The sequence below is a fragment of the Gallus gallus genome, chromosome 6 (genome assembly GCF_016699485.2).
Source record: "Gallus gallus isolate bGalGal1 chromosome 6, bGalGal1.mat.broiler.GRCg7b, whole genome shotgun sequence".
Taxonomy (NCBI): Eukaryota; Metazoa; Chordata; class Aves; order Galliformes; family Phasianidae; genus Gallus; species Gallus gallus.
In genome coordinates this window covers 19,066,807-19,091,041 of record NC_052537.1, presented here as the reverse complement: position 1 = coordinate 19,091,041, position 24,235 = coordinate 19,066,807, and the positions used below count along the sequence as shown (strand labels likewise).

The 24,235-nt window shown below is 42.9% G+C and overlaps 1 protein-coding gene across 11 annotated transcripts in view; it reads left to right on the top strand.

Moving 5' to 3' along the window:
* ARHGAP22 (Rho GTPase activating protein 22) overlaps window positions 1-24,235 on the top strand; it is a 135,582-nt gene that overhangs the window by 88,817 nt on the left and 22,530 nt on the right. For 8 of the 11 annotated variants that reach the window (XR_003075959.3, XR_001467131.4, XM_004942126.4 and 5 more), the window contains 2 exons: window positions 3,104-3,280; window positions 21,414-21,621. Coding sequence is in view for 9 of the 11 variants with exons in the window: in XM_004942126.4 (XP_004942183.1) it covers window positions 3,104-3,280; window positions 21,414-21,621 (385 nt within the window). In the remaining 2 variants the exon portion in view is untranslated. The remainder of the gene's footprint in view (window positions 1-3,103; window positions 3,281-21,413; window positions 21,622-24,235) is intronic. The other 3 variants (XM_421651.7, XM_015288434.4, XM_040703164.2) reach the window with 1 other exon arrangement.

The following is a 24,235-nucleotide window of genomic DNA, read 5'->3' as shown; positions in this document are numbered from 1 at the left end:
TTCAGTGGGAGAAAGCTAACAGCAGAGGAGCTGTATGTGTAGTTTTTGGCAGAGTCTTGAGCTTAGGTTCTGCAGCATGCACAGAAATCATTTGGTTTCCCCTCCTGTTCTTACTTTCTGCAGACTCTAATAGAAATACAAATATTTTTTTCCTAAATGCTTGCATGGCTCTAGAAGGTTTAGAACGCAGCTGGCAGGTTTGAAGTAACATTTTACTGGCCAGAGAGCTGGAGTCAGGTCCCTGTGGTACAGTAATTCAGGGGGAAAGCGCTGAGATGCCACTTCTGCAGAAGTTCAGTCAGATGGAGTTTTCATCTTCCTCTGCTAGTTATGCTTCATACAGCAACCTTTGCATGCACTAGTTCAACTGTTCTCGCTAAATTTGCAGTCTGTAATTCATTCTGAACCAAGTCTCTTCTCTCTCTTTTTGTACTTTGTGATTTAGCTGGGCAAGACTTCACTTTAAATTTAAGAATGGGATCTGTTTTATCTTGACCAGGCTCAGTTGTTTGCTGGCAGTATGGCCCATACAGCACATGCACTTATAAATACGTGGATGCTCGAATAGAGTACAGTAGTGCTCAGCAGCCCATTTTGCAAGGCCAGGATATATCCAAATCCACTGGCAGCTATGAATGCCTTGACTATAACGTTTGCAGTTGCTGGTAATAAAAATAAGGCTTTAAAGCTGAGAAAGAAACTAAGGGGATAGCTGGAAGTCAGCCAGAATGTTGTGTGTCTGAGTGAGGTGAAAGTAGCTAGTGTAGTGTTACTTAGGGAGTGAAATAAAGCGAAGAGGTTTCTGTTGTGGGGTGAGTGGAGTCCTTTTGAGGTCTGGTGCTCGGTCACCCATCTCATTTTACTGCAGTACTGAGATCACTGAGATTGTTTCTCAGCCAGGCCTATTGGAAAGTGGGGTAAAAAGTTCTGGAGAAGAGGAGTGAAGAGAAACCCTGCAGAAGGGTTTCCCATGACTTTTGGCTCTGTAGGTAGAGAAAGGAGAGTTGGAATAAATGAAGAAATGAGTTTTTGGAGTGTTTGCGCTTGGCAATGCAGAGACGTGGTAACCTATCAGGGTATGGAAGCGGGTCAAAGGAAAAACACAGGTCCAGGTTGCATACTGCTTTTAAATCTGGGGTGGATACTGGAGCCAGAACAGAGCTTGGTGTTCAGTGCCTCTTGCGGCTCCTCTGCTTTGTATATCTTAATGTGAAATTTTGGATGCCACAGTTTAAGAAAGTCAAAGGGCTGTTAGGGAGTGGACAAAAGAGGTCTACGAAGAGAGTGACGGATTTAGAAGGCAAGGTGTGTGGGGATTGTGGCTGAGGTCCCGGGATTTGCTCAGCGCAGAGCAGAGGAGCTGAGGGGAGCCCTCCTGGCAGCTGCAGCTCCTTACAGGGAGCGGAGGGGCAGCGCTGAGCTCTGCTCTCTGTGACAGTGACAGGGCCAGAGGGAACGGCATGGAGCTGTGCCAGGAGAGGGGCAGCTGGGGGTTAGGGAACAGTTCTGCACCAGAGGGTGGTGGGTATGGCCCTGAGTGCTCGAGTTCAAGCAACGTTTGGACGGTGCTCTCAGACATAGAGTTTGGAATTGAAGTGGTCCTGTGTGGAGCCAGGGGTTGGACTCCGTGATCTTTATGGGTCCATTCCAACTCAGGATATTCTGTGATTCTGTGAATATGAATTATTTGTTAAGTTCAAAATGAGAGACTGTCTGGGATTGTTCTGCAAGGAAAGAATCAAAATCTGGATATATGTGGGCTAAAAAGATCCTGACTTTTGTTTCTTAAACCACGTGCCTAGTGCCAGGTGGCCTGTGTCTCTGTTTTTTACTGAAAGACTGCCTCGGTTTCCTTTGTTCATTGGAAAATCCTTTCCTACACATTTCACACTGCTCTTTTTGTTTTGTAAATCAACACATAGTCTATGGGTGTTGATAGGCCAGGAGTCACTTAATAATGAGAAAAAGCAATTCCACGGCTTGCAGGCAGCTTCCAGTTTGCTCCTTCCCCCAGATTAGTGGGGATTTATGAGGCACACATATAAGTGAGTTGCACAGAAACCATCGTGTGCTGCTCTTATCTCTGGATCCCATAGACAGGCAGCTTTGGCTGCTCATTGCAGACTGGCGGCACCAGCTTGCTGCGAGGTACTGGAAGCTGCGTAAGCTGGAGATGGCAACAGTACAGCAGCTATGATGTCTCTGTGGCAAAGCCAAAGGCAGTTTCCATAGTAACGGTGGAGCTCTAGGCCACTGGTGATGCAGCTGCTGTACTGGGAAAGATCAGCATCCTCTTTATACATAGGCTGCTCCAATGAAGCTGCTAGGTGTTTGTGTGGCCTCATTTGGTTGTATCCAGCTATGAGATGTAAAGTGGTAAAATGAGGGGTGAGGAGAAATTTTAAACTGGCTGAAGTAAGTGCTCAGCTTAAATATATATATATAAGTGTTTTGAATCTTAAAGCATCCTCAGATGACTGTTGCAAGAAACAGTTTGAGTGCACCTAGTATTCTGGTCAGTACTTTCTGTGATATTGCACGCCAATGTTAATAGTTCCTAAGGTTCTTATTTCAAGTTGGAGAATCAGATTTGTATTCCCAAGTCCTACTTCCTTTTCTAAAACATTGCTGCTAGACTGGATCCAAAAACAGAATGTGTCTCTTTCTATATCAAGACTATACATTTCCAGGGACTTGAGGAAAGCAGATGGTCTTGCGACTTCAGTATCTCAAACACTGAATTGTCCTAGGATTCCCTTGACCCCTCCTTTTGGATATCTCAGCGCCACAGCACAGATATATGAAATTCATTTCAATCTCTTTCAGCAATGTCCTACAGCCTGTGGTCTCCCTTTGTTTACTGCTGGGGCAGTGGACACAATATCTCCACGTTCTTATACTGGAAATGCACATTTTTTTCTTCAGCTTTGAATTCTTATCAACCAGCTTTGTGAGTGCTGTAGCATATGAGTAGGAATTGTGTGTAAAACTGCTCAATCAAAATAATTATTTGATCATTTTGACCCAGAATTTTAGTAGTTTTAAACATTAATAGTTCTCTTGTGAGCTAGAAGCTAAAAGAGGTTTGTGTTTTGTTTTTCAGGTGGTGCTGGAGACCGGGAAAAGATGCCTGTCAATCATGAAGCTTTCCTGCTTATGGCTAATTCCCAGAATGAAATGGAAGATTGGGTGAAAGCCATCCGACGGGTTATATGGGCTCCTTTTGGTGGAGGTATTGCAAATAGCTCACATGCACATAAATTAAAACATTTGCCTCAAGGTAAAACATATTCTTGTGATATTAGGATACGTGTAACACTGTAAAATCACTGAGATGCCTAGATAATCTCTTGATTGTCTAAAGTGTTTTACAGCATGGAGATTGGGTTAGACATTTTTTGATAGGGGATGGAAGGGAATGGAAGCAGAGGTCACATCCATACTGTATTTTTCATAGTCAGAAATGGTGGTAATAACAAAAACATCACTATTGTCAGTGCCCAGTTTCTTAAAGCTGATAACTATTCTGTGGATCTTTCTTATCCTTGTGGACGTAAAGGAGTATGTCCAGTTATCTCTGGTTTCTACCTCAGGGGCAAGTGCCCATCTTTAACCTCCTCACAGCCAGAGGCAGCAAAACTTTATTTGGTCTGGGCCTGGTTGAGACGACAGAGATTCCACTGGCTTGACTGTGGGAAAAAGAACAGGGTCATGTTGAGAGAGCACCTGTAAAGTGTACCGTACTTGACAGTCCCTATATTTAAAATGAACAAAAAATCCAGACTCTGAATATTGATACTGTACTGCAGTCTTTGAATTCTCAAGTCATAAGATTAGATGTATGCTTTAACAGTATGGTGCAGAACAAGAGTTCATGGATGTTTTCTGCTGGGTTCACTGTTGGTGGTAGCAACACTTTGAAGTGGCTACTGACTGGCATTTGTGCAGATAGCGATATCACATGTAGATAGTGATATCAATCTCTTTTAAGAGGCTAAAGATAAAGGATGAAGATATTTAAAGATAAAAAGTGTCAGATAAGAGTTAAGTAATACAATTAGCTTTGGTGAAATTAAATTACTAATTCCTGAATCTAGGGTAAAAAAAGTGACCAGAATGCAGTTGAATGAGGCTGAAGCAAGGTTGCTAAGAAGATCCAGTGTTCGTTAGTAACATTTTTATTTTTCTTTTAAATAACTCTTCTAATTTTGACTCTGTGTAACATATCGGTTTGTCTGGAGAAGATATAATCTCTAGCGATGATGTTATTTTTTACTAGACCTCTCTTCATAGAATGGGTATACGTACAAAAGGCAGCTTGTATCTGTTTCTGAGAAGTCTCATGAAATGCTCTTGTGCCCTGGGCAATATAAGCAAGCTCTTTTCATTAGCACAAATGGATTTACCATGATTTCTCCTTAAACATGAGTAATACGCTTGTTTTTCTTTCCTTCAGAAGTCCAGCCCTTAGCAAAGAATCTTCTACATACTGAGCTTAGGGTAGATCCATGAAGTTCCTCCCCTGCAGTCTCACAATCTCAGTTGCATGTATTTTGCAGCGTTGTTATGTCAAATTAATGCTGTGAGGATAAAGGCAACAGTCAGTCATGATAAATAGTATACTTTTCAGCAACAGACCCCTTCTTTAGGGCATGATGTTTTCAGCACTACTGATATCTGTGCAGATTTGACTTTTTTTCTTTGTGTCAGTATTCATGTTTTGTCAGCCTCTTGAGATAGTCGTAGAGCAAACATCTTACTTAAAGTACTAATGTAAAATAATTTACAGTTCTGAGATTTTTAGAAACAAAACCATTAGAATGCCACAAAAGCAGCGATTGATGTATTTTTCATTTTGGTTTCTTTCCGGAGGCAGTATTGTCCTGATTAATCTGCTCTCTTTCTCGACCTCTGAACTTATCGTCAGTAGTAAAGAGTAAAATTTTGATTTCCCATTGAATGAGAGCAGATATTTTTACATACATCATAGAATGATGAAACTGTGAGAGTGTGGTAGTGGAGTGACATTGAGGAAGTAGAGCAGCTGCTGTTTGTTTTCAGATGCTGCAGATTTGATCCAGTTCCTGCTGATGTCAGTGTTAAGACCACTGCTGATGTGGATGAAATTTGGCTTAAGCTGCCTTATAGAAGTGAAGCGTAGTTGGAAAGAACTGAAATTGTGTATACAGTTTTTATCTCTGGATCAGAGCTACTCAAGAACATGGCTGATCACTGGATTTAGTTCTCTGCCTTTCTACTCAAATTCAGCAGCCTAAAGCTAGCTTGGTTATGTCTGCTATGCTCTGTAGTCAATGCTACATGAGCAGATTCTTATCCTATGGTTTCAGTACTCCTCTGAACTCACTGCATACTATCTGCTGTCAGCAGTGGGCTTCTCCCACCTTGCAAGTATGTGTTGCCACCACATTTTGTTTTGCTGATACTAGTGGTTATGCTGTGCAGGGGGAAATGACCTGGGAGGAAAAAAAGTGGGAGTGAATTAGTTTTGAGGTAAATTGGCTCCTTTGCCCAGCTGTGCAGGTAGGAATAGCAGCAGTTCTAGCACAGTGAGGGCGGTGGGGTGGAGAAGGGCATGCTTGTTCATTCTGGCTACAGCCCACACTTCAATTGGCTTAAACAAGCCATTGAACTGCATCCTCAGTCTCTCTTCACAAAATGTTTATGAGAATGCCAGTAACTGGGAGATAGTTAAAACATCCAAATCGCTGTTTCTAAGTGATCAAAACTATCCCTCCTTCACCAGAATCAGAGCAGGGCAACTTCTCTGAGTGAAATCCCAGCCTACCTCAATTGTGGGAGGACTGTAAACATAGCTGTCTCCGTTTTAATTGAATAATTTGAAATCTGCTTTGCTACCACTACTAATTTGAGAGCCAAGTCTTATCTATCGACACTTTTTAATATGTGACGCTAAAGGAATGGGAGTTAGGAATTATAATGCAAGCTTCATTATTAGTATGTAAATATCCAGCTCTGGAGAAGGCTGATATGGTGTAAAAATGAATCATGCCAAGATAAAATGAGAGGCTTAGCCCCACTTTAATCTTTGTTGATGTATTGAAGAAACATATAAATCAAAAAGGTTGAAGGTATCTTCTTATGTCTTGAGGTGGACACGTGAACTATGTTTAAAGGTGAACAGCCAAGATTTTTTTTTAAACAGAAAACACTGCAAAGCTGCTGAAGATCTGAAATCGTTAACCGGAGACGTTCAGGCTTAAAAGCCATGCAGAATGGATGCTTTCAAAAACATTTGAAATGTGGTCTTAAAATAAAATCCTAGAGTTCCCAACTCTTTTGAAGAAGAGTTGACCTGTTAATGGAGAAAATAATTTGGAACCGTTTCTCTAAGTTTTAGGCTCCTGAATTTTTGAGTCTAGTCCATCTCATTCAGACTTGAGATTTGAGAGTAGGTTGTGTGTTTTGAGTTTATGTCTTCAGGAATAATGTTTGTTACAGAGGCTTCTTACAGAGGTGAATTTTGGAGCACGTTCTGACAGATAGTGTTTAAAATTGTGTCCTCTGATCCTTCTTACCTCCAAGAGGAACAAATTTTGCTCTGTGTTTACACCAGTGAAAGCTTATCTAGAAAAGTCCCTCTGTGCCTTACAGTCATGTTGTTCTCTGGATGCTTTTTAATATGGAAGCCTTGTAGTTGTGACATAGTGTTAGAAGTATAGCCTGTCCACAGGCTTGGGTGAGAGTGAGCCTGCCAGCATCCTCTGAAATGGAATGTATGGAAGATACTGGGAGTAGAGAGGTGGAGAGGGGATCTTTCCTCACTCTGTAAATCTACACTGGGGCTATACCTTCAGTCTGAAGAAGAAATACGGCTACTTTAAGGAGGTCCCTTGCCATCTATTCACCTCTTACTTTTCACATCGTCTTCATTTTTGTCTTGTGTAAGATTTAAAACATAATGTATCTCAAGCTGAATTTGGGTCTGGTGGTACAAAAGCTGAGTTTTTCAGTGTCCTGAGCTGAAAGTCATGAGGTGTGTGTAGCACTCTTACAGCCCAGGACATGACCAGCACTGTGTGGGGACAGAATTATTTTGTGTTAATCATGTGCTGTGTTCATGTGTTTCCCTCTGTTTACTTGCTGTTTCTTGCCATGAGCAATTCCTTGCTCCTGTGCCAGAAATGCATGTCCCAGCCCCTTTCTTTCTCGATTACTTTATCGTAATTCCTCCTCCTCATTATCCTAAGCTTTCATCAGTTCCTTGTGATGGAAGGGGAGTAAAACAGTTGGAGGGAATGTGCTTCCCTTAGGCAAACAAGGAGAGCTTTACCTGTGAAAGCATAATAATTCTGAAGGAACTCCATGACCTTTTTTTTTCATATGAGAAGAAACATTTCTGAGGAATAGTAACTTTTTAACCGATGGACTCTGCAGAAATGTCCACTGGGAAAGCCTCTCTGCTGTCATTAATTCCAATCCATTTCTCTATATGGATAAAGCTTGACATGTGGATTCTTTTGCCAGCAGAACAGTGCAGAGGAAGATTGTGCTGGCAATCAGGACCTTATGCAGACCATGTCTTATATTTGAGGAGAGCAGAGAACCAGAGGAGGATTTTCCAAGGTTTAATTTAATACCCATCTTAGAGTCATTATTAGTAGTGTAGGGGTAGTACTACATAGGCCTAATAAGGTATCCTATTTTTACATATCCTATTTGTAAATGTCTTCAGATAAAATATGCATGAAAGAAAAGTTACTGTTTTGAAGGATCTGACGTTGCTATTAGAAGTACGCCCACAAGGGTGCCAGATTCTTTAGGAACTCTGGTATTATGCTAAGTTTGGGTTTTAATATTTGCACCTGTTAGATGGTGATTTTCCAATAACACCATCATGACCACAGAATTGTATCTGTGGATTTAAGATACTAAGACATCACAGAAATAAAGAGCAAAGAGGTGACTTCTGCTCTTCTGTCTGCCCAGTATGAAAACTGAGAACAAGTTTCTGCTCAATGTCTGGTTATAGGGCTCCCCTAGTGTGTCAGACTAGAGGATTCCTGGGCCTCCAAGAGCCCCCTCACTTGGTTGCAGGGTGGGCTTCTCTTGCTTAGGCTCCCACAGGTGTGTGGGGAGTGGCACTGGGTGTTTGTTGTGCCTATGTGCTGTTATCTCTGCATGGAGACAACTGGCGCCAGGTTCAGCTTATCAGTGTTTGCTCTTCAGTGTTGTCTCATAGTAGGAGGTGGGCCCAACCGAGGGGAGAGAAAGAGAAAAATGATAGGGGTTATGAGTTCAGTTGTCTGCCTAGGACCAGGAGATACATGAATCATCTGTGAGGTGATGATGGCTAGCTTTACCCCAGGCAGATGTATTACAGGAAGTTACCCTTGTGGATAGAGATGTTAAGATGCAGAGCTGAAGTTCAGAGCAGGTCTTGCTGTCTGAACTGCTTGCAACAGAGCAAGTTTTAAGATTCTAAGATCTTTCTCTGAGAACTGATTAAGTTACCTTTTTTTCTTTTCTTTTTTTCTGACCATCAGATGCATCTGGGGCTTTTATTGCTTCTTTATGCCCAGTGTATTCTATGACCACAACACAACCTTGAGGTAGAACAAAGCTGTTGTCCTCATTTTTTGTCAAGAAGGAATTTGAAGTACTGAGCATTCAAATAACTTGCCTGAGGTAACACCAAGTATCTGTAAAAGAGCCATTCTGGAGGCATCACTCAACAAGGTAGATAGTAGGATCACAACCCTGGGACTCAGGGGAGCAGTTGTTTTAACTGTTCAGAGATATACTTGAAGGAGTCCCATGGGATTGAGTCCTAGAACCCTGTTCTCTCCAGGACAGCTGTTTGATTTTACAAGGAATTTCTCCTCCAAGCTCAAGAACAATCCACACTGATGTGCAGGAAATCAAGCAAAGGTGGAAGGAGGCCTACATGGATTAAAAAGGAGCTCCTGATAATGCTCAAGCTTAAAAAGGAAGTGTAGAAGGAGTGGGAACAGGGACAGGTGAACTAAGGAAAATATAGAAAAGCTGTCTAAGCATGCAGGAATGGACTTAAGGAACATAAAAGTCTACATGAATTTGAATCTGATGAGGGATGTGACTGTCAACAAGAAACGCTTCTTAAGTTATATCAGCAGTAGAATGAAGACCAGGGAAAATGTAGGCCCACTACTGAAAGAGATGGGAGACCTGGTGACAGAGGATGAAAAAGGTACTAAAGTACTCGATGCCTTCTTCACCTCATGTTTTACTGCTAAGATTTGCCTTCAGCAGTCCCCAGTCCCTGACGCCAGTGGGACAATCTCGAACAAGAAAGTTCTCTCCTCAGTAGCAAATAATCAGGTTAGGGAACTCTTAAAGAAAATGGATGTACATAAGTCAGTGGGACCTAATGAGATGCAGCCACAAGTGCTGTGGGAGCTGGCTGATGGCAGTAATCTTACAAAGGGTATGCAATTGTTGGAGGTTCCACTTCCATCTTCAATAAGGGCAAGGAGGACCTGGAAACTACAGGCTGGTCACCCTTACTTCTGTTTCTGGGAAGGTAATGGAGCAAATAAACCTAGAAATTGTTTCCAGTTATTAAGATCAAAAAAGTGAGTGAGAGTAGTCAGGGTGGATTTATGAAGGGGAAGTCATGCTTGACCAACCTGGTTGCATTCTGTGATGAAATGTCTGGCTGGGTGGATAAGGGAAAAGCAGCGAATATTGTTTATCTTAACTTCAGCAAGGATTTTAACACTTGTCTACTGTAACATCCTTATTTAAGGATAATACAGTAGATACATGGACAGTGAAGTGTATTGGAAACTGGCTGAACTGCAGTGTATGAAGGAATGCGATCAGCAGCCCCAAGTCCAGCCTGCAGGCAAGTACGTCATTAGTGGTACACCCCCGGGTCTGATGCTGGGACCAGTACTGTTTAACATCTTCATTAATGACCTGGATGATGGGACAGAGTGCACCCTCAGCAAGCTTAGTGAGTGTTCCTGGGAGGAAGAATTTATGCATCAGATGGTTTTGCCATTATTCAGAGGTACCTCCACAGGACCGAGAAAGGAGTGAATAGAAACATCATGAAGTTTGACAGAGTCCTGCACCTAGGGAAGAATAAGTGCAGGCACCAGGACATACTGGGTTGACTGGCTGGAAAGCAACTTTTCAGAGAAGCACCTGGGATGGTGATGGATGACAAGTTGAACATGAGCCAGCAATGCACCCTTGTGGTAGTGAAAGCCAGCAGGATCTTGTTCTGCATTAGGAATTGTGTTGCCAGCAGGTTGAGAGAAGCAATCCTTCCCTGCAAATCAGGGTGGAACTGTTAATACCAGTTTTGCTCAGGAAGGATCTTGTACTCCAGTGGTTGCATAACTGATAAGATGTAAAATATACCCAAACTTAAGGCCTTCTCTTTCTCCCTCTCTCTCTCTCCCTCAAAACAAACAAATCAACAAAAAAACAAACAAACAAACAAACAAAAAAAAAAACCCACAACCAAAAAACCAAAACCTTTGAAGAGAATATTGGAGAATATTCCTCTTTTAAAGAAGATTACCTCTGATGAGAGTATGGAGGATTTGAAGAGGGCACAGTCAGAAGGTTTAAAACAAGCAAAAAAGTTTTTCGTGCAGTGTAGAGTTAATTATGAAACTCATTGTCACAAGATATGGAAACAAAAGTAATAAATGGGTTCCAAATAGAATTAGACAAGCCCATAGAAGGCAAGTCTTCCTGAGCTATCAAACAAAAATGTCTGTATGTAGTTGTTAACTTACTATATGTCTCGTATTGCTAAGTGCAGTTTTACTTTTGATAAAATATGGTGGTGCTTGTGCCTTCTTTCTCTTCAGTAGCAGACTGTTGTCCTCCTCAACTAGCAAGCTCCATGGAGAGCTCAAAGTGGCTGTGCAGTTGTTGTGTTGTGGTGGCTGCTGTCTGTAGCACCTGGTCTGACCAGTATCTCCTGCTGTGCTGCCAGTTGCTCAGTGAGGTTGCTCCTGTGTAAGCATTAGATTTGTGCTTCATGTCTGAAAGCTGACAGGCTTAAAACACCAATGATTCTCACTGCGCGTCCTCCAGTGTATGATTAATGGGACAAACATGTTCCTGTGGTGCTTCTCAGCTTGCAGGCAAGTATTTTAATTTCTCTGTGTTATTCCTTTGATGAATGTTATGAGAATCTGTGCTTACTGAAGGGGTAGGGTACTCTGCTCCTTAAAAGTTGCAATTTTAACCATTTAGGAGCTGAGAACAAAGAAGTGCACCCTCTGTTTCTTTTCTCATTTTCTTGCCAGTTGCTCCTCTTTTCCTCTCCATCATCAGGTAATCAGCCTTGCAATTTCCCCTTGCTGACTTCTGAGTTGCAGCTCAAGGAAGTGAACGTTAAGCCCTTGACCTCTGCCAGAACTGTTCCTGAAAAGTTGGCAGATTTACTGTGACGTTTTATCTATTTTATGAATTGGAGCTAAATGCCATCCCCTCCCCAAGTATAGATGATGGAGTTCAGATGCGACTAGAGCTTAGACCATGACCTTATGCTTGAGTGGTGAAGGTGTACATTATGTTTTACATTAGCTGAGGATTTTAGTTGGGTAGTGGAAGCTAAAGGTGAACATGTGGAAATTTACTAATAGTTTTCATCATTGGTTGGAGGAAGCAAGAATATGATGCCATATAAGATTTACCTGCCAGTAAGTTTTACAATTGTAGGTTACAGGCTAACAAAAGTATTCATGGTGAAGTTTGATTTGAATAACCTACCCATGCATTCAGTGTTGATCCTGTCTTCTTCTCAGTGACCAATTTTCTTAGGCTATCGGTCTCTCAGGTTTGAAATACGGGAAGGCTTGAGGGCATAAGCTTGCTAGTTTTTCTGGGTGGATAGAAGGGGCTGTTAATACAAATTTCAGTGGTGAATCTTGATCACTGGCCCTGCCATGTTCCAGAATGGTCAGAAGTCTGGGTGATTCATTTCATTCTTCACCAGAGACCAGTGTGAGGTTGCAGCCTCCAGGATCCTTGCATTTGGACCCACAGTTGAAGTTCTAGTCCTTTTCTGGTGGCAGTAATTAAACTGTCACAAGTATTTTGTACTTACCAACACTCAGAATTTCTGTAAAGCTTCTGTGGAGTGGGGAGATCAACATGCAGCAGCACATATGGAAGGGAAGTTCTACCAGTCAGATGCATTCTACAGACAGCTTCATACAGGTCTGTGGAAGTGACCTGTTAAGTGTAGGCAGGTGTGTGCAGGTTAATGGTAATTGGTAAATAAAAAGCTCTGTAAATAATGTTCTTATGCTGTAGGAGAAAGAAGTTTCTTGGGGCACATTTTCCGAGATCACTGCTTGCTAAAAGGCACTTTTTGTTGCTCTTGATGTTTTGTTCTCCAAATCCTTCTTGCCTTTGTTTAGAGAGAGATAGACCAATAAACAGCAGGGGTTTGGCTGTGGATTGAGAATGTTGCGGTTGAGTGATGTTTAGGTCTGTTTATCATCTTTTCTTTGTGAGCAAACAGTTACAAAATCAGTTTAGAGCATAAACTGGGCAGAGTCCACTTCAGGGTAATTTACAGTGCTGCTCAGTGAGTTCCTTTCCTGACATATGTTAAAGGGATTGGAGAACACCATGCACAGGTTAGGCTGAGTTTGTTGTGAGATGAGGATGAGCACTGCTGTTTGCTCACCTTTCAACCCAGGGTTGACTGGCTTATCAGTCAATAAGCAGAAGCTATTTATTCTTTAAAGATTTCATTTTATCAGTTAAGGTTGAGACCCCGACCCAGAGCAGGGGAGTCATTTTATTCATGGGCAGACCTTCTCAAAGTGTTTGGAGAAGGAAAAAAACTAGAACAAAAATTTACTGTACGAGCGATGTACTATTGGAGGCTTTTCTGCTGGCTTCAGTCCTGTGACTGATCACCTGTAACTGATTCACTGGCAGTTTTCAGCAGGTACAGGGAGGTGCTCCGTGCCCATCTTTGCCTAGGCTAAGGAATGAATTTGTATAAGGTTCAGTTTACCTAAAAATTAAGGAACTTCAGCTCTGATTTGGATAATTCATCCTTTTTGTATAAATGGGCAAAATCATTTCCTACATCTGAGTTCCCTCAGACAGATCCACTTGAGTATATCTGTACACTAGCTAACACTATATGTAAGCCAACGTTTAAAAATAACCCACACCCTATAGTCACTTGCTGGAGCTGTACAAGCCAGCAAGTTTGTTCACAGTCAGAGATGGGGAGGAATATTTTCTGAGTTCACACAGGTTCACCACTGCTATCTGTTGCAACCATATTCAAGACTGAATTTGACCTGAGTTAGATGCCAACCCCGAGATATGCCTGGATTTTTAGAGGTTGTCTGAGCTGTAGTGAACTTCCCAGCCATTCTGATGGCTTGTAGTGACATGTACAGGCAGGATCATAGAATTGCCAGTGCTTCGCTACCCTTAGTGTAAAAAAACCATTTTCCTTATATCCAGTCTAAATCTCACCTCTTTTAGTTTGAAACCATTTCCCCCTGTCCTTTCACAACAGGACCTGCTAAAGAGTTTGTCCCCTTCTTTCTTACAGCCTCCTTTTAGATATTTCTGAAAGGCTGCTCTCAGGTCTCCCCAGAGCCTTCTCTTTTCCAGTCTGAACAGCCCCAGCTCTCTCAGCCTGTCCTATTAGGAATGGTGTTCCAACCTTTGGATCGTTTCTGTGGCCCTTCTCTGGACACGCTCCAACAGGTCTGTCTGTCCTTTGCTGAGGACTCCACATCTGGATGCAGTACTCCAGGTGAGGCCTCACCAGCACAGAGCAGAGGGGCGGGATCATATACCTTGCCCTGCTGTCCACACTTCTTTTGGTGCAGCCCAGGATACGGTTGGCTTTCTGGGCAGTGGGGGTGCAACTGCTGGCTCATGTCCAGTTTGCCATCCACCACTTCTCCCAGGTCCTTTTTGGGACTATCCTTTCATCCCCCTCCATGAGATCCTCAGGTGACACAGTTTCGATGTCAGCTGAGCAGTTTATAAGCAATGTGACCAGCTCTTTGGGCTTAATTGCTGTTGTTGCAGTGCTGGGTGTAATCCTGCAGCTCCAGCAATCCATTGATTATATGAGAATTTTGGGTTTCATTTTTAGGAAAAAAGAAATCAGGATCCAAGTGCAACACAGAAGTTCAAAACATGGAAGACAAATTATAAATACATATATATTTATCTGTGTATATGTTATATATATATATATACACACACATGTATTTTTTATTCTGGTCTCATTGTATTCTGTAGTTTAAGTCATGATTTTTGACAGAAAGCTTTGAAAAGGATTGAGAATTCTTTCATATAAGGCGATAAGATGATAACTGTGGAATGGTAGCCACACAGCACAGTGTCAGGCTGTTCTCACAGAGCACCTAGCTGCAGTGACCATCCACAGGGAGCAATGAGGAAGCAGCTGCCATTTCCTGCTTCAGTTGTGATGCTTACATGAGCAAGCGTGTGTGCATTTTGCCTTTTTCTCTCACCAGGGCAGTATTTGCTCTTTCTTTGGAGACCAGTTTACATTGTTTTTGCCATCTCTCACACAGCTCAGGGTACTCCTACAAGACATGCTGATAAGTAACTGTGCTTTGAGTCATGCTGTGTCCTTGGCTGCAGAGGACCTGTGACTTTCACGTGTTGATTATACTTCAGTTACAATGGTATCCATGTTAAACTCACTTTCTATTTCATTGGATGCCTCCTTGTTCTTGTAATTTGAGAGATGGAAAACAGAAATGGAGAAGGGAATGGAAGAATGAAGGTCTGCATTTGCTGTCTCCTGAGCTCTCGTTCCAAATGTTGAGTTCCCAGCTCTGTAATGTTATTAGCAGATGTGACATGTTTTGAGGCATCATTCCAGGGAATAGTGCCAGAAATCCTGATGGTGTCTCAGCTATTCGAAGGACTTTCTCTAACCAGCAGACTCAGTGTTCTCCACAAGGGAAGAGAGGACAATAAAAGGGTTAAGAATATACAAGATCTCATTTCTACCTTTTATTCAAGTATCTCTATTACTTATCAAATGTTCTTTACTGGACTTCAAGAATTGTTCAGTGTTTTGTCGGGGGCTCTAGTATCTATCTTTGAAATACATTTCTATTTAAGGTAAACCTTGAAAACCTAAGGATTGCCATACTATTATGCTATTCAAGAACTGGAGCTTTTGATCCTGGTGTTGCTTTTACATAAGGTGAGAGGATGTAGAGACAGAGTGTGATATCAATTTTCCTGAGCTGTGGGACGACACTGTCTCAGGGACCAAAATCTCAGCATTCAACCACTGGGTCAGTGCCTTCTCTAACATGTATTTAAGCTGAGCCACAGTGTAGTTAAGCACATGGTAAGCGAGGAAGTTCAAATGAGTTGTGGTCTCTAGAGAGGCCACAGATGTGATATTTTAATTATTGAAGCAGATGAGCATCTGCAAACAGGGATTTAAATTGTTTTTTTAATATATATTTTTTTTTATGCCAGAGAGGGATGCATAAATTTCTCCAGACGATTGGTGCAAAAGTTCTGAGGAGTGACTGCTGCCTATCTGCAGTCATGGGTGTGCATTTTGTAGAGGGGATGAAGGGCTGACCTCACTGTAACTGTATGGATTGAGGTGTGACAGGCATTGCTCGTGACTGCTGGCCACTTACCCTGAGCGCAGGAGCTGAGTGTGTGAATGTTTCCCTGCAGGTAAATCCTGGGGGCTGACATGTAAAAAGCTTTTAGTTCCTTCTCCTCCCAGTTATCCTATCCAGCCGTGCTATTTGTTGTTAACAGGCAGATTCTCTATAAAGGGCTAAAGCAGGGGCTGTACGTACACACGCACACACACAAAACAAAACAACAACAAAAAGCACCCCACAAAAAACTGCACCAGGTTAAAGTCTGTGGCTTTTCCTGTGCTATGCCAAATTTTCCAGCGAGTTCAGGAGCTGGGAGATATCGCCAGAGTGTGCTAAAGTGGGGATTAGTGCTAAACATTAGGTTTGTGCTTCTGGTGCTTTGGGAGCAGCTCAAAGGCCAGAGCAGGGCACTGGGCTGCCTGTAGCACAGCTAACGCTGCCTGTATCAGGAAGGGATCCAGAGAGTGGCATGCAGACAGCGACTGTTGCTCAGCTTTTTCCAGCTATCTAGAATAGATCTGACAAGCAATTAGACCATGAATATATTACAGAGCCGATGGGGGATGCCTTTGTTAAAACTTGTGACCCATACTTAGGTGCTGTTTACATTGGCGGCAGCTCCGAGGGTGGGCAAGACCCTACCTGTCTGTCTTTCTGCTCGCTCCTTCCCCTTGCCGAGCAAGACGGGGAGCTCTGCATCTCATTGGATATTTCAAATGCTTTCTGCACAAGTCATAATTAATGCTGAGTTGTGGAGCTAAGACCAGATGTGCTGCTGCGATTATCTCCCAGGGCAGATCGGCTGCTCTCCACTCTGGAGCGCTGGGTGAATGGAAAGCTGCCAGTGCTGGGGCTCAGAATGTGTCTGATGCCTGAAGTCAGGACTTTCTTTCTCTGCCGCTCCTGCTGTCTGACACTGCCTGGTTTCTGCTTGAAGCTCAGCGCCTGTCATGTAGCGGAGTGCTGCACAAGAACGAGAGGTATGAGATGATTTTTGTAGAGTTTAGATTTGTTAGGGTTTTCTTTTCCTGGATGAAAAGCAGATATTTGAGCTTAGACTCAGACAGAGGCTGAATATCTCAATAAAGCAGCTGTCCTTACAAAGGGGAAGGAGTGGGAAGGACCTAAGCTGTGGCCAAAACCATTACTGTGTGCCAAGCTAGCATTTGGGGGTGGCTGATGGGGAAATAGTTGTGCTTATTTTTACATGGAATGGTTAAATGAATATACATGGATGAGAGCGACCGTGTCCCAGTATATGGAGGCTGATCTTTGTGGGGAATGGGGTTAGAAGATGCCGAGTTCTGCCACAGACTCACTTGTGTGACCTTGGGCAAGTTATTTAGTCACATTTGTGTTGCTTCCTGATTATCTGCTGGTTCCTTTTCTTTCCTCCGCTTTTGCACGCTTTGTCTGCCTGGACGGTTAGTTGTTAGGAGCTATCTTTTGGGGGGCTGCTCCAGCGCCTGGCGTGGACCTCTGCTTTCAGTCGTGCTGCAGTAATTCACACTGCGTGTGCTTGGGTGGGCCAGGGGAGGGCAGGAAGAGCTACAAATTTGTGTGTGTTTTGTGCTGGGAAAGCCTATGCACTTCTGAATGTCTGCCCATGGTTTTTTCTCAGTGCTTTCATGTGTGAGAGGGGATAGATAAATGGGAGCCTAAGCATGAGTGTGGGAAGGTAAAAGCAGAAGCTTACCTGTGCAGGTGAGCACGTACACAATCTTTATACCCACAAACCGCTGTCTATGAGGCACCACATACATGCGCGGGTGTATATACTGTATAGAAGCATCCAGGTGTGTGCCTGATTATCTTTCTGTACATCTTTTAGCGTGTGTGTACTAACCTGTGCCTACAGCTGATGTAGGTGTGTCTGGACTTTTCCCTCTTTAAGCACATATGGAGTCCTCAGTCCTCTCTGCAAAGAAAATCCATTTGAGCACTGACTTTATTATCGCTTTCTTTAGTTTATTTTGGTTGAAATGAGAGTTCTGATGAGGAAAAATGAAGCAGGGAGCATATATTTTCCTGCCCACAGCATGTCCAGACAGCATAGCTGAATGTATAGGCTTTGTATGCCTGGAGCTGGTGGGTGAGCTATTCAGGCCAGGACAGAAAGACTGTCTGTGTCTTAGCACATCATTCCTGGCTCACTTTTTCCACAAAGAGCCACCTAAATCTTTAAAGAACAGAGACAGCTTGTTGGAGTAGAGGAAAGAAATTCTGTAGCCCATTTTTTCTTTAGTATCTCTTGAATCTTTCTGAAATTCAGGATGTGGTCCCAGCCATGCTGCTTTTTTTTTTTTTTTTTTTTTTTTTTCCTGCTTTCAAACCAAACAAAAGGGCCCAGCTATAGATAAGGATACAACAAGGAATGTTAACCCTTGGGTTGTCAGCAGCTTTTGGCTTTATTTCTAGCCTATCCCTGTCTGTGAGTGTGACCGGATGGCACTGGCTCCCTTTCTTCTGAATGAAGAGAGACTTTAATGTCTTCCAGCAGGCTCATCAGATGGAGTGAAGAACTGCCAAGTTCCATCTGAGCTATAGCCCAGTTATTGAAACCAGGCCTGTGCCTTGAGGAGCCAGCAGATGAGGCTGTGCGCAATTGGTTCCACATTAGTTTTTCCTTGCAAAGCAGGGCAGCCCCTGTCCAGATCAGCAGTGCTGTCTTATCTGCTGGTTTCAGGCACATTTAACAAAGCTTTACAAGCTCTTCTGAGACCTAGCTGAAGTGAGATGATTTATAGAGCTAGCAGAGCACCTCCTCAGTGTGCCCTGTTTAGCCCTAGGAGACTGAAGTAGGTGAATGTTGCCATGTGCTATGCTAGTATGGTTGTGAGAACCCTAATGATAATTTTCCCAAGGGGAGACTTTGTTAAGGCCCCCTAGCAAGTACCTGGAAGAAAGATTTCTGCAAGTCCAGGACTGTCAGCAGCTCCAACTTGCTTTTGGAAGCCCCTTTCCAGCCCCGGTCCAAAGAAAGCTTGCTCCTTCTCTGAAACCTAACCTTAATTTTCTCTTCTAAGCCATGGACAAGCTCTGCAGCCATGGCACAGATTCCAAGCCTGGCATCCTTGCTTGCTTTTGGCTGCCTCTTTTCAGCCCTATTCTAACTGCAGTTCTATGCTCTCTCTCTCTCTCTCTCTCTAAACCCTAACTGTTTTGGAAAACTGCTAACTCTATGCTATAGTTGGGGGAGTGCAGAGCATTTGCCCGTTTCACAGTCTTTCTCTAGACACACTCTTTAGAAGGAATCAGGGTGTTAGTCAGCAAGGGAGAGGAGATTTGGGAAAGCAAGGCTGCTGTTCTTTAATTGCAATGCCAACTACATAGCCTGACTTCCCTGTGCCCATGTCCTGCATCTAGAAGAGTGAATTTCATGTATCATTTTGAGAAAATAAATGGGTTTGGTGGGAAGAAGCCTGGCTCAGAGATTGATGATAGAATATGAAGCAGTTTTGTTGTTGTTTTGTTGTTTTTTGTTTTGTTTTTAGTAGATATAAAGGTTGGGGTCTGGGCTGAACCTGCTGTAACTAAAGCTGAAGGACTTTTGACTGAAGGCAGCCTGTAGCCAAGGATCAAATACACAATTCAGAGGAAGGGGGAGAAATGTTCACTAGCAGAATAGCACAAAGGAGGTTAGAGAAGTTGTGTGTTCCTGCTCAGATTTCAGAGGGCTCTACACTGTACCTTGCAGCTCCTTTTGCCTAGATTATTCTGTGTGCAGTGATATGCATTGTTGAGAATGACAGAGGCCAAGATTAGCAGGCCTTGGAGACTTTACTTTCTCAGTTATGATCTGGATTCAGATAATACTGGAGAAATTAGGCTGAGAACATTGTTCTTCCTTGGGCACCAGCATCTGTAAGAGCTCTGGAAACCCTTTGATAGTGCTGAGCACCAAATACAAGCAGTTCTGCTGTGCTGCTTTACTTTGCCCTGTCATGGTAACAGGGATTACTTAATGAGATTACAAAGCAACCTGTGCAAAATGAGGAAGAGATTCCTTATCCTAGAATATAATTTCAGGAACATCTCAGTGAAGAATCATGAACGGATTAGAAACTAGTACTAGTAAAACCTTTACTTTGAAAGAAAAACAATATTTACAGTGATAAAGATAAGTCACTCCCATACTTCAGGGCATGCTCTCCTGCCAGGATAAGGAGGGAATTTCCTTCGAGACTCTTCATGGCCCTCCAGCTCTGATAATGCAATGCAGTTGTGCAGGCTGGAGTGTAAGAAAGGTTTCTGTCTTCTGACATATAACAAATTCTTAGGGAATGGAAAAAGAGCTTCAGGATGCTTCTTGCGTGTTTCATTTAGGGAGTTAACACTAATGTCAGTGCTACATTTTATGTCACTGAGGATTCAGCAGGGTTGGACTGAATTCAGAATGAAGGTAGAATTTGATATGAGATCTCCCCTGGAGGATAGTGAATGGTGGCAAGGAAACTTCTGCTAAGAGTTATCAGCCTGCCATGAGTATAGCACTAAAATAGAGATGGGAAATATGTTCATTAATAGGAAGGAGAGCCCTGAAAATAGCCGAAACGCTACTTGACTGCTGTTTGTGAACAGAGTAACTTTGGTATTGGATGCTGATGTTTTTTTTCAGATCTGTATGACTGAGTGCTAAGTGCATGATCTAAAGCTCCTTGATATCAGTGTAAAGTTACCAGTTGCTTTGAGCAATCTTTGAATAGAATTTCCTGTCTGAAACTGAGTAAATCTTGGGATTCTCACACTTTCTGGATACCTAATCTTCAAAATGAGATTAATTTGTTTGCTGTCCTCCTTGGCTTCTCTGTACTTGTAGGGTGCTAGAAGTAGGATTTCAGAGCACGGCTCACAGGCTGTCCTTTTAGATGGAGTTGTCTCCTAGTAGCAGGGATTGAACTTCTGGATCTCATAGCCTGAGTCTCTTCTGCATTGTCAAAAAGATTTGGCCCTAATAGCGGCGTTCAGCAGCTGGCATTGACCAGGAACTCCAGTTTCACCAAAGAGTGAGCCAGTGCTTTCATACTTGCTGGTACATGCCTGCAGTAGGTCCAACCTAATAACTACCTATGGCCAGCCTGCTTTTAGAGTATCTCATGCTTCTTATACTTCCAAGGTGCAGTAAGTAAGACGTTTTAGTAGGAAAAGTAATGATTTTTTTGCATACCTGTGTTTTGTTTTTCTGATTTTCACTTGTTAATTTTAATTAAAGGAAAATAAGTAGAAACCCAAAGCTTACAGTGGGTGGAGAGTGGGAGCAGTTTCACTCACGTAAGCCAGTTTTGATGTGGACAACTATATTCTGTCGTGCTGGCAATCCCCTGGCAGGGGAGGTGCTACCTGTTAGGCTGGGCAGCTGCAAACTACTAAACAGTAACTGTGTGAGTGGTGGGTACATGTAAAAAAGCATTGTGTCCCATGCCACTGTTTTGGCTTTCTTAAGACTGAAGATGCAATGAAAGCGTAATTACTTAATTCAGGTTTAGCCCAGCGTAGATAATTTTCCTTGTGTATATTGAGGTATATACCATCTTAGGGCAAAGGGTAGTTTAAAGCACTCTTATACAGAAAAAAAACCATACACGATTGGCATGTAATTATACTTGTTTTTTAAAACCCTTTTATTTTTCAGTCTGTTAAAAACTGGACCTTTGTGCAGGTTCACCCAGTCCATTCAAAATAATTTCCCTCATTATTCACCCTGAGCAGTAGCTCATGAAAAGTTGCAGCTAACACCTGAATGTCTCTCTTGCTTTCTTTTGGCAGGGATCTTTGGACAGCGATTGGAGGACACTGTGCAGTACGAGAGGAAGTATGGCCAGCGGTTAGCCCCACTGCTGGTGGAACAGTGTGTGGATTTTATTCGGGAGCGAGGTCTTACAGAGGAGGGACTCTTTCGGATGCCTGGTCAAGCCAACCTTGTCAAAGATTTGCAGGATTCTTTTGACTGTGGAGAGAAGCCGCTCTTTGACAGGTGAGCTGACAACAGCAAATTCAATTGTTTTATCTCTGGCATGTAAAGTCTGGCAGGAACTGCCTGATGGTGGCTATCCTAGTTATGTGTTCTCTTCATTCAGAGAGTTGTTGGGGCTTTCTCCAGCGTGGTTTTGAGTGTTGAGGCCTACATCTGTCTCAGTGCTTGAGCAGGGGGGGAGAAATTGAGCTTGAAAGCTGTTGCTAGATGTGGATACAGCCTACTCAGCAGTTGGTGGGATCCCACCATAAAAATACATAGGACAGCAGTGTCGTAGTTCTTTCAGGTGTTGCATTTCTCTCTTGCTCCACAGTGGATCTGCCCATGGGAAATATCTCAACTCTTATCCTTCCTTTGTCACTGGGTTTCACAATAGTCACCAAGATTTTACACATCTTTCCCTGGCTGTTTTATGTGTAATGTATGGAGTTGATCAGCATGTCATAGCCAAGTATTTTTTCACCACAGAACTCTAAGCCAAAATGAATTCTTTTTTGGTCAAGAATTTCAGCATCTGAGGCGGAACATTTATTTCAAAGCTGAATGTATCTTAGGGACACCTGTGTTCTGTTTTGATTTTTTAGTAAAACTGAAGTCAAATGTTCCCAAAAGAAAAACAATAATTTCCCATTTTAATTCCCTCTGTAAATATGTTGATGCAATCGCTCCTTGTGTGGTACAGAGAAGCGGTAGCTGCCTTTTGGTATCACTGTCCATGCCAGTGTCAGGGACCAGTGAAAGCCAGTTATTCTGCAAGGGTAGGTAACTCAGGAGCCAAGAGCATTAACAAGTCTGACAGAGGCAGAGGACTCAGCACCCAGAGCCCACTCCCATCATACCTGAGCTAGGTACGCAAGGCAGATGCAGAGAGAGCACTGAGGCTCAGGCACAGTCTCATTATCAGCAGGCAAGCCCATAGTAATAATGCCCAAGGTCAGACTGGAAAGTAGAGCTTGATGATCTGTGAGGTCCCTTCCAACCCAAGCCATTCTGTGATTCTCTGAATTCCATCCTTGAGTCAATGTCCTGGTCCAGATAACAGGGTGTGTGGCCAGTCAGTCATGGCTGAGAGGCTGTGGGCTGTTGGCTGCTACAGGAAGAGCTCTAAGTTCAGCCAGGGAATGGGGCATCTCTCAGCTGCACTATCTGTACCTTGGCCGTGAGCCCAGTCAAATAATCAGGAGGGTGGATGCTCTCAGGCCCTTGCAGCCATATCCTGTCCATCCTCTGTAACTGCTATTTCTTTCCCTCTATCATGTGCACATGCTGCCCAGAATGATGGTTAGCATTGTGCTGACCTGAAGAGCCCTTTGAGAGTTTTGCCTTGACCCTGAAAGAGTACTGGAACTTTAGCGGTGCTTGGATCCAAGGGCATTGCATAGATCTGGCCTAAAATCTATTACACGTCCGGGAGTGGGATCAGATCTGAGATCTTTACTTGGAGACCAGGCTCCATTTCTTGCTGAAACTCCCTAAGGCAGATTTCCCAGGTGGCATTGGCAGTTTCTGGTACGTCAGAATATTAACTCAGAGAATCACTTTCCTCTGGATCTGCAGCCAATCTTGACATTGCCAATACTGTACCAACGTGCTGCTGCAGGAGGTATTGCTCTTCTGCATGATAGCAATGGGTTTCCACTCATCCTGGGAAGAATATCCTTTGAGTTTATTGTGAACATTCTTCTAATTCTTCCCTCCCCTCTGCTTCCCAGGCCACCCATCCTTCTTTCTTTGATTCTTAACCACAGTCTGAATTTGCTCCCTAAATAGAAGTGTTGAGATATTTTCATGAAAAAAAAAATAGTTGAAACTCTCAAACTGTCTCACACTGTCTCACATCATCTTTTCTTAAATTTTTTTTTTTTTTTTTTTAAACTAAATGTCTGGATGTACTGGTTCAGAGTCAGAATTGTCTAAATTAATGTGGAAGTGAACAGAATTGTTTTGGAAAACACTTATTCTGGAATAGGAGTATCTACAGATGGAATTAGTTAGGACCAACAGTCTCACTTTCATTTCTTACCTTCTTTCTAATCTTCTAATCAATTCTAACTTAGTTGTCAGAAGACAAGACAAGCCTCCTCCCAGCATATTGAAAGTAGAAGGCACCTTTATTTCCATAGGCATTTGCAATGGTGAAATAGATCGGTGAGAAGTGTCACCTTTAAACAGAGGCAATGAAGATCTCCGCAAAAGGATGCCTGTCATTTGGGTAGTTGATCTGAAATGCAACAACTCAATTTTCAGCAGAGAATTAGAGGAGGCAAACCTGGTAGCATCTGAACAGTGTGACCATTGAGGGTTCCTCAGCTGTTGCCTTTCTGCCCTAGCCGCCCTTGAAGCCACCATGACCACTGCAACTTGCAGGCCCTGCTCTCTGATCCTTTGTATCAGCAGTCACAGAAAGGGAGAAACAGTTCCACCATGGCTGAGTGAAAGACTTCTCCTCCTAGCAAGCATAGTTCTCTCTGTGTAACTGTCCATATATGGCCTAGAATAACCGAGCAGCAGCAAATATTTTCTGCAAATGTGATATCCATATTCTTGTTCTCATGTCAGGTGCAGTGATTTTTTTTTTCTCCTTCTTTCTGGTTGCAGACAGTGCTGTTTGAGT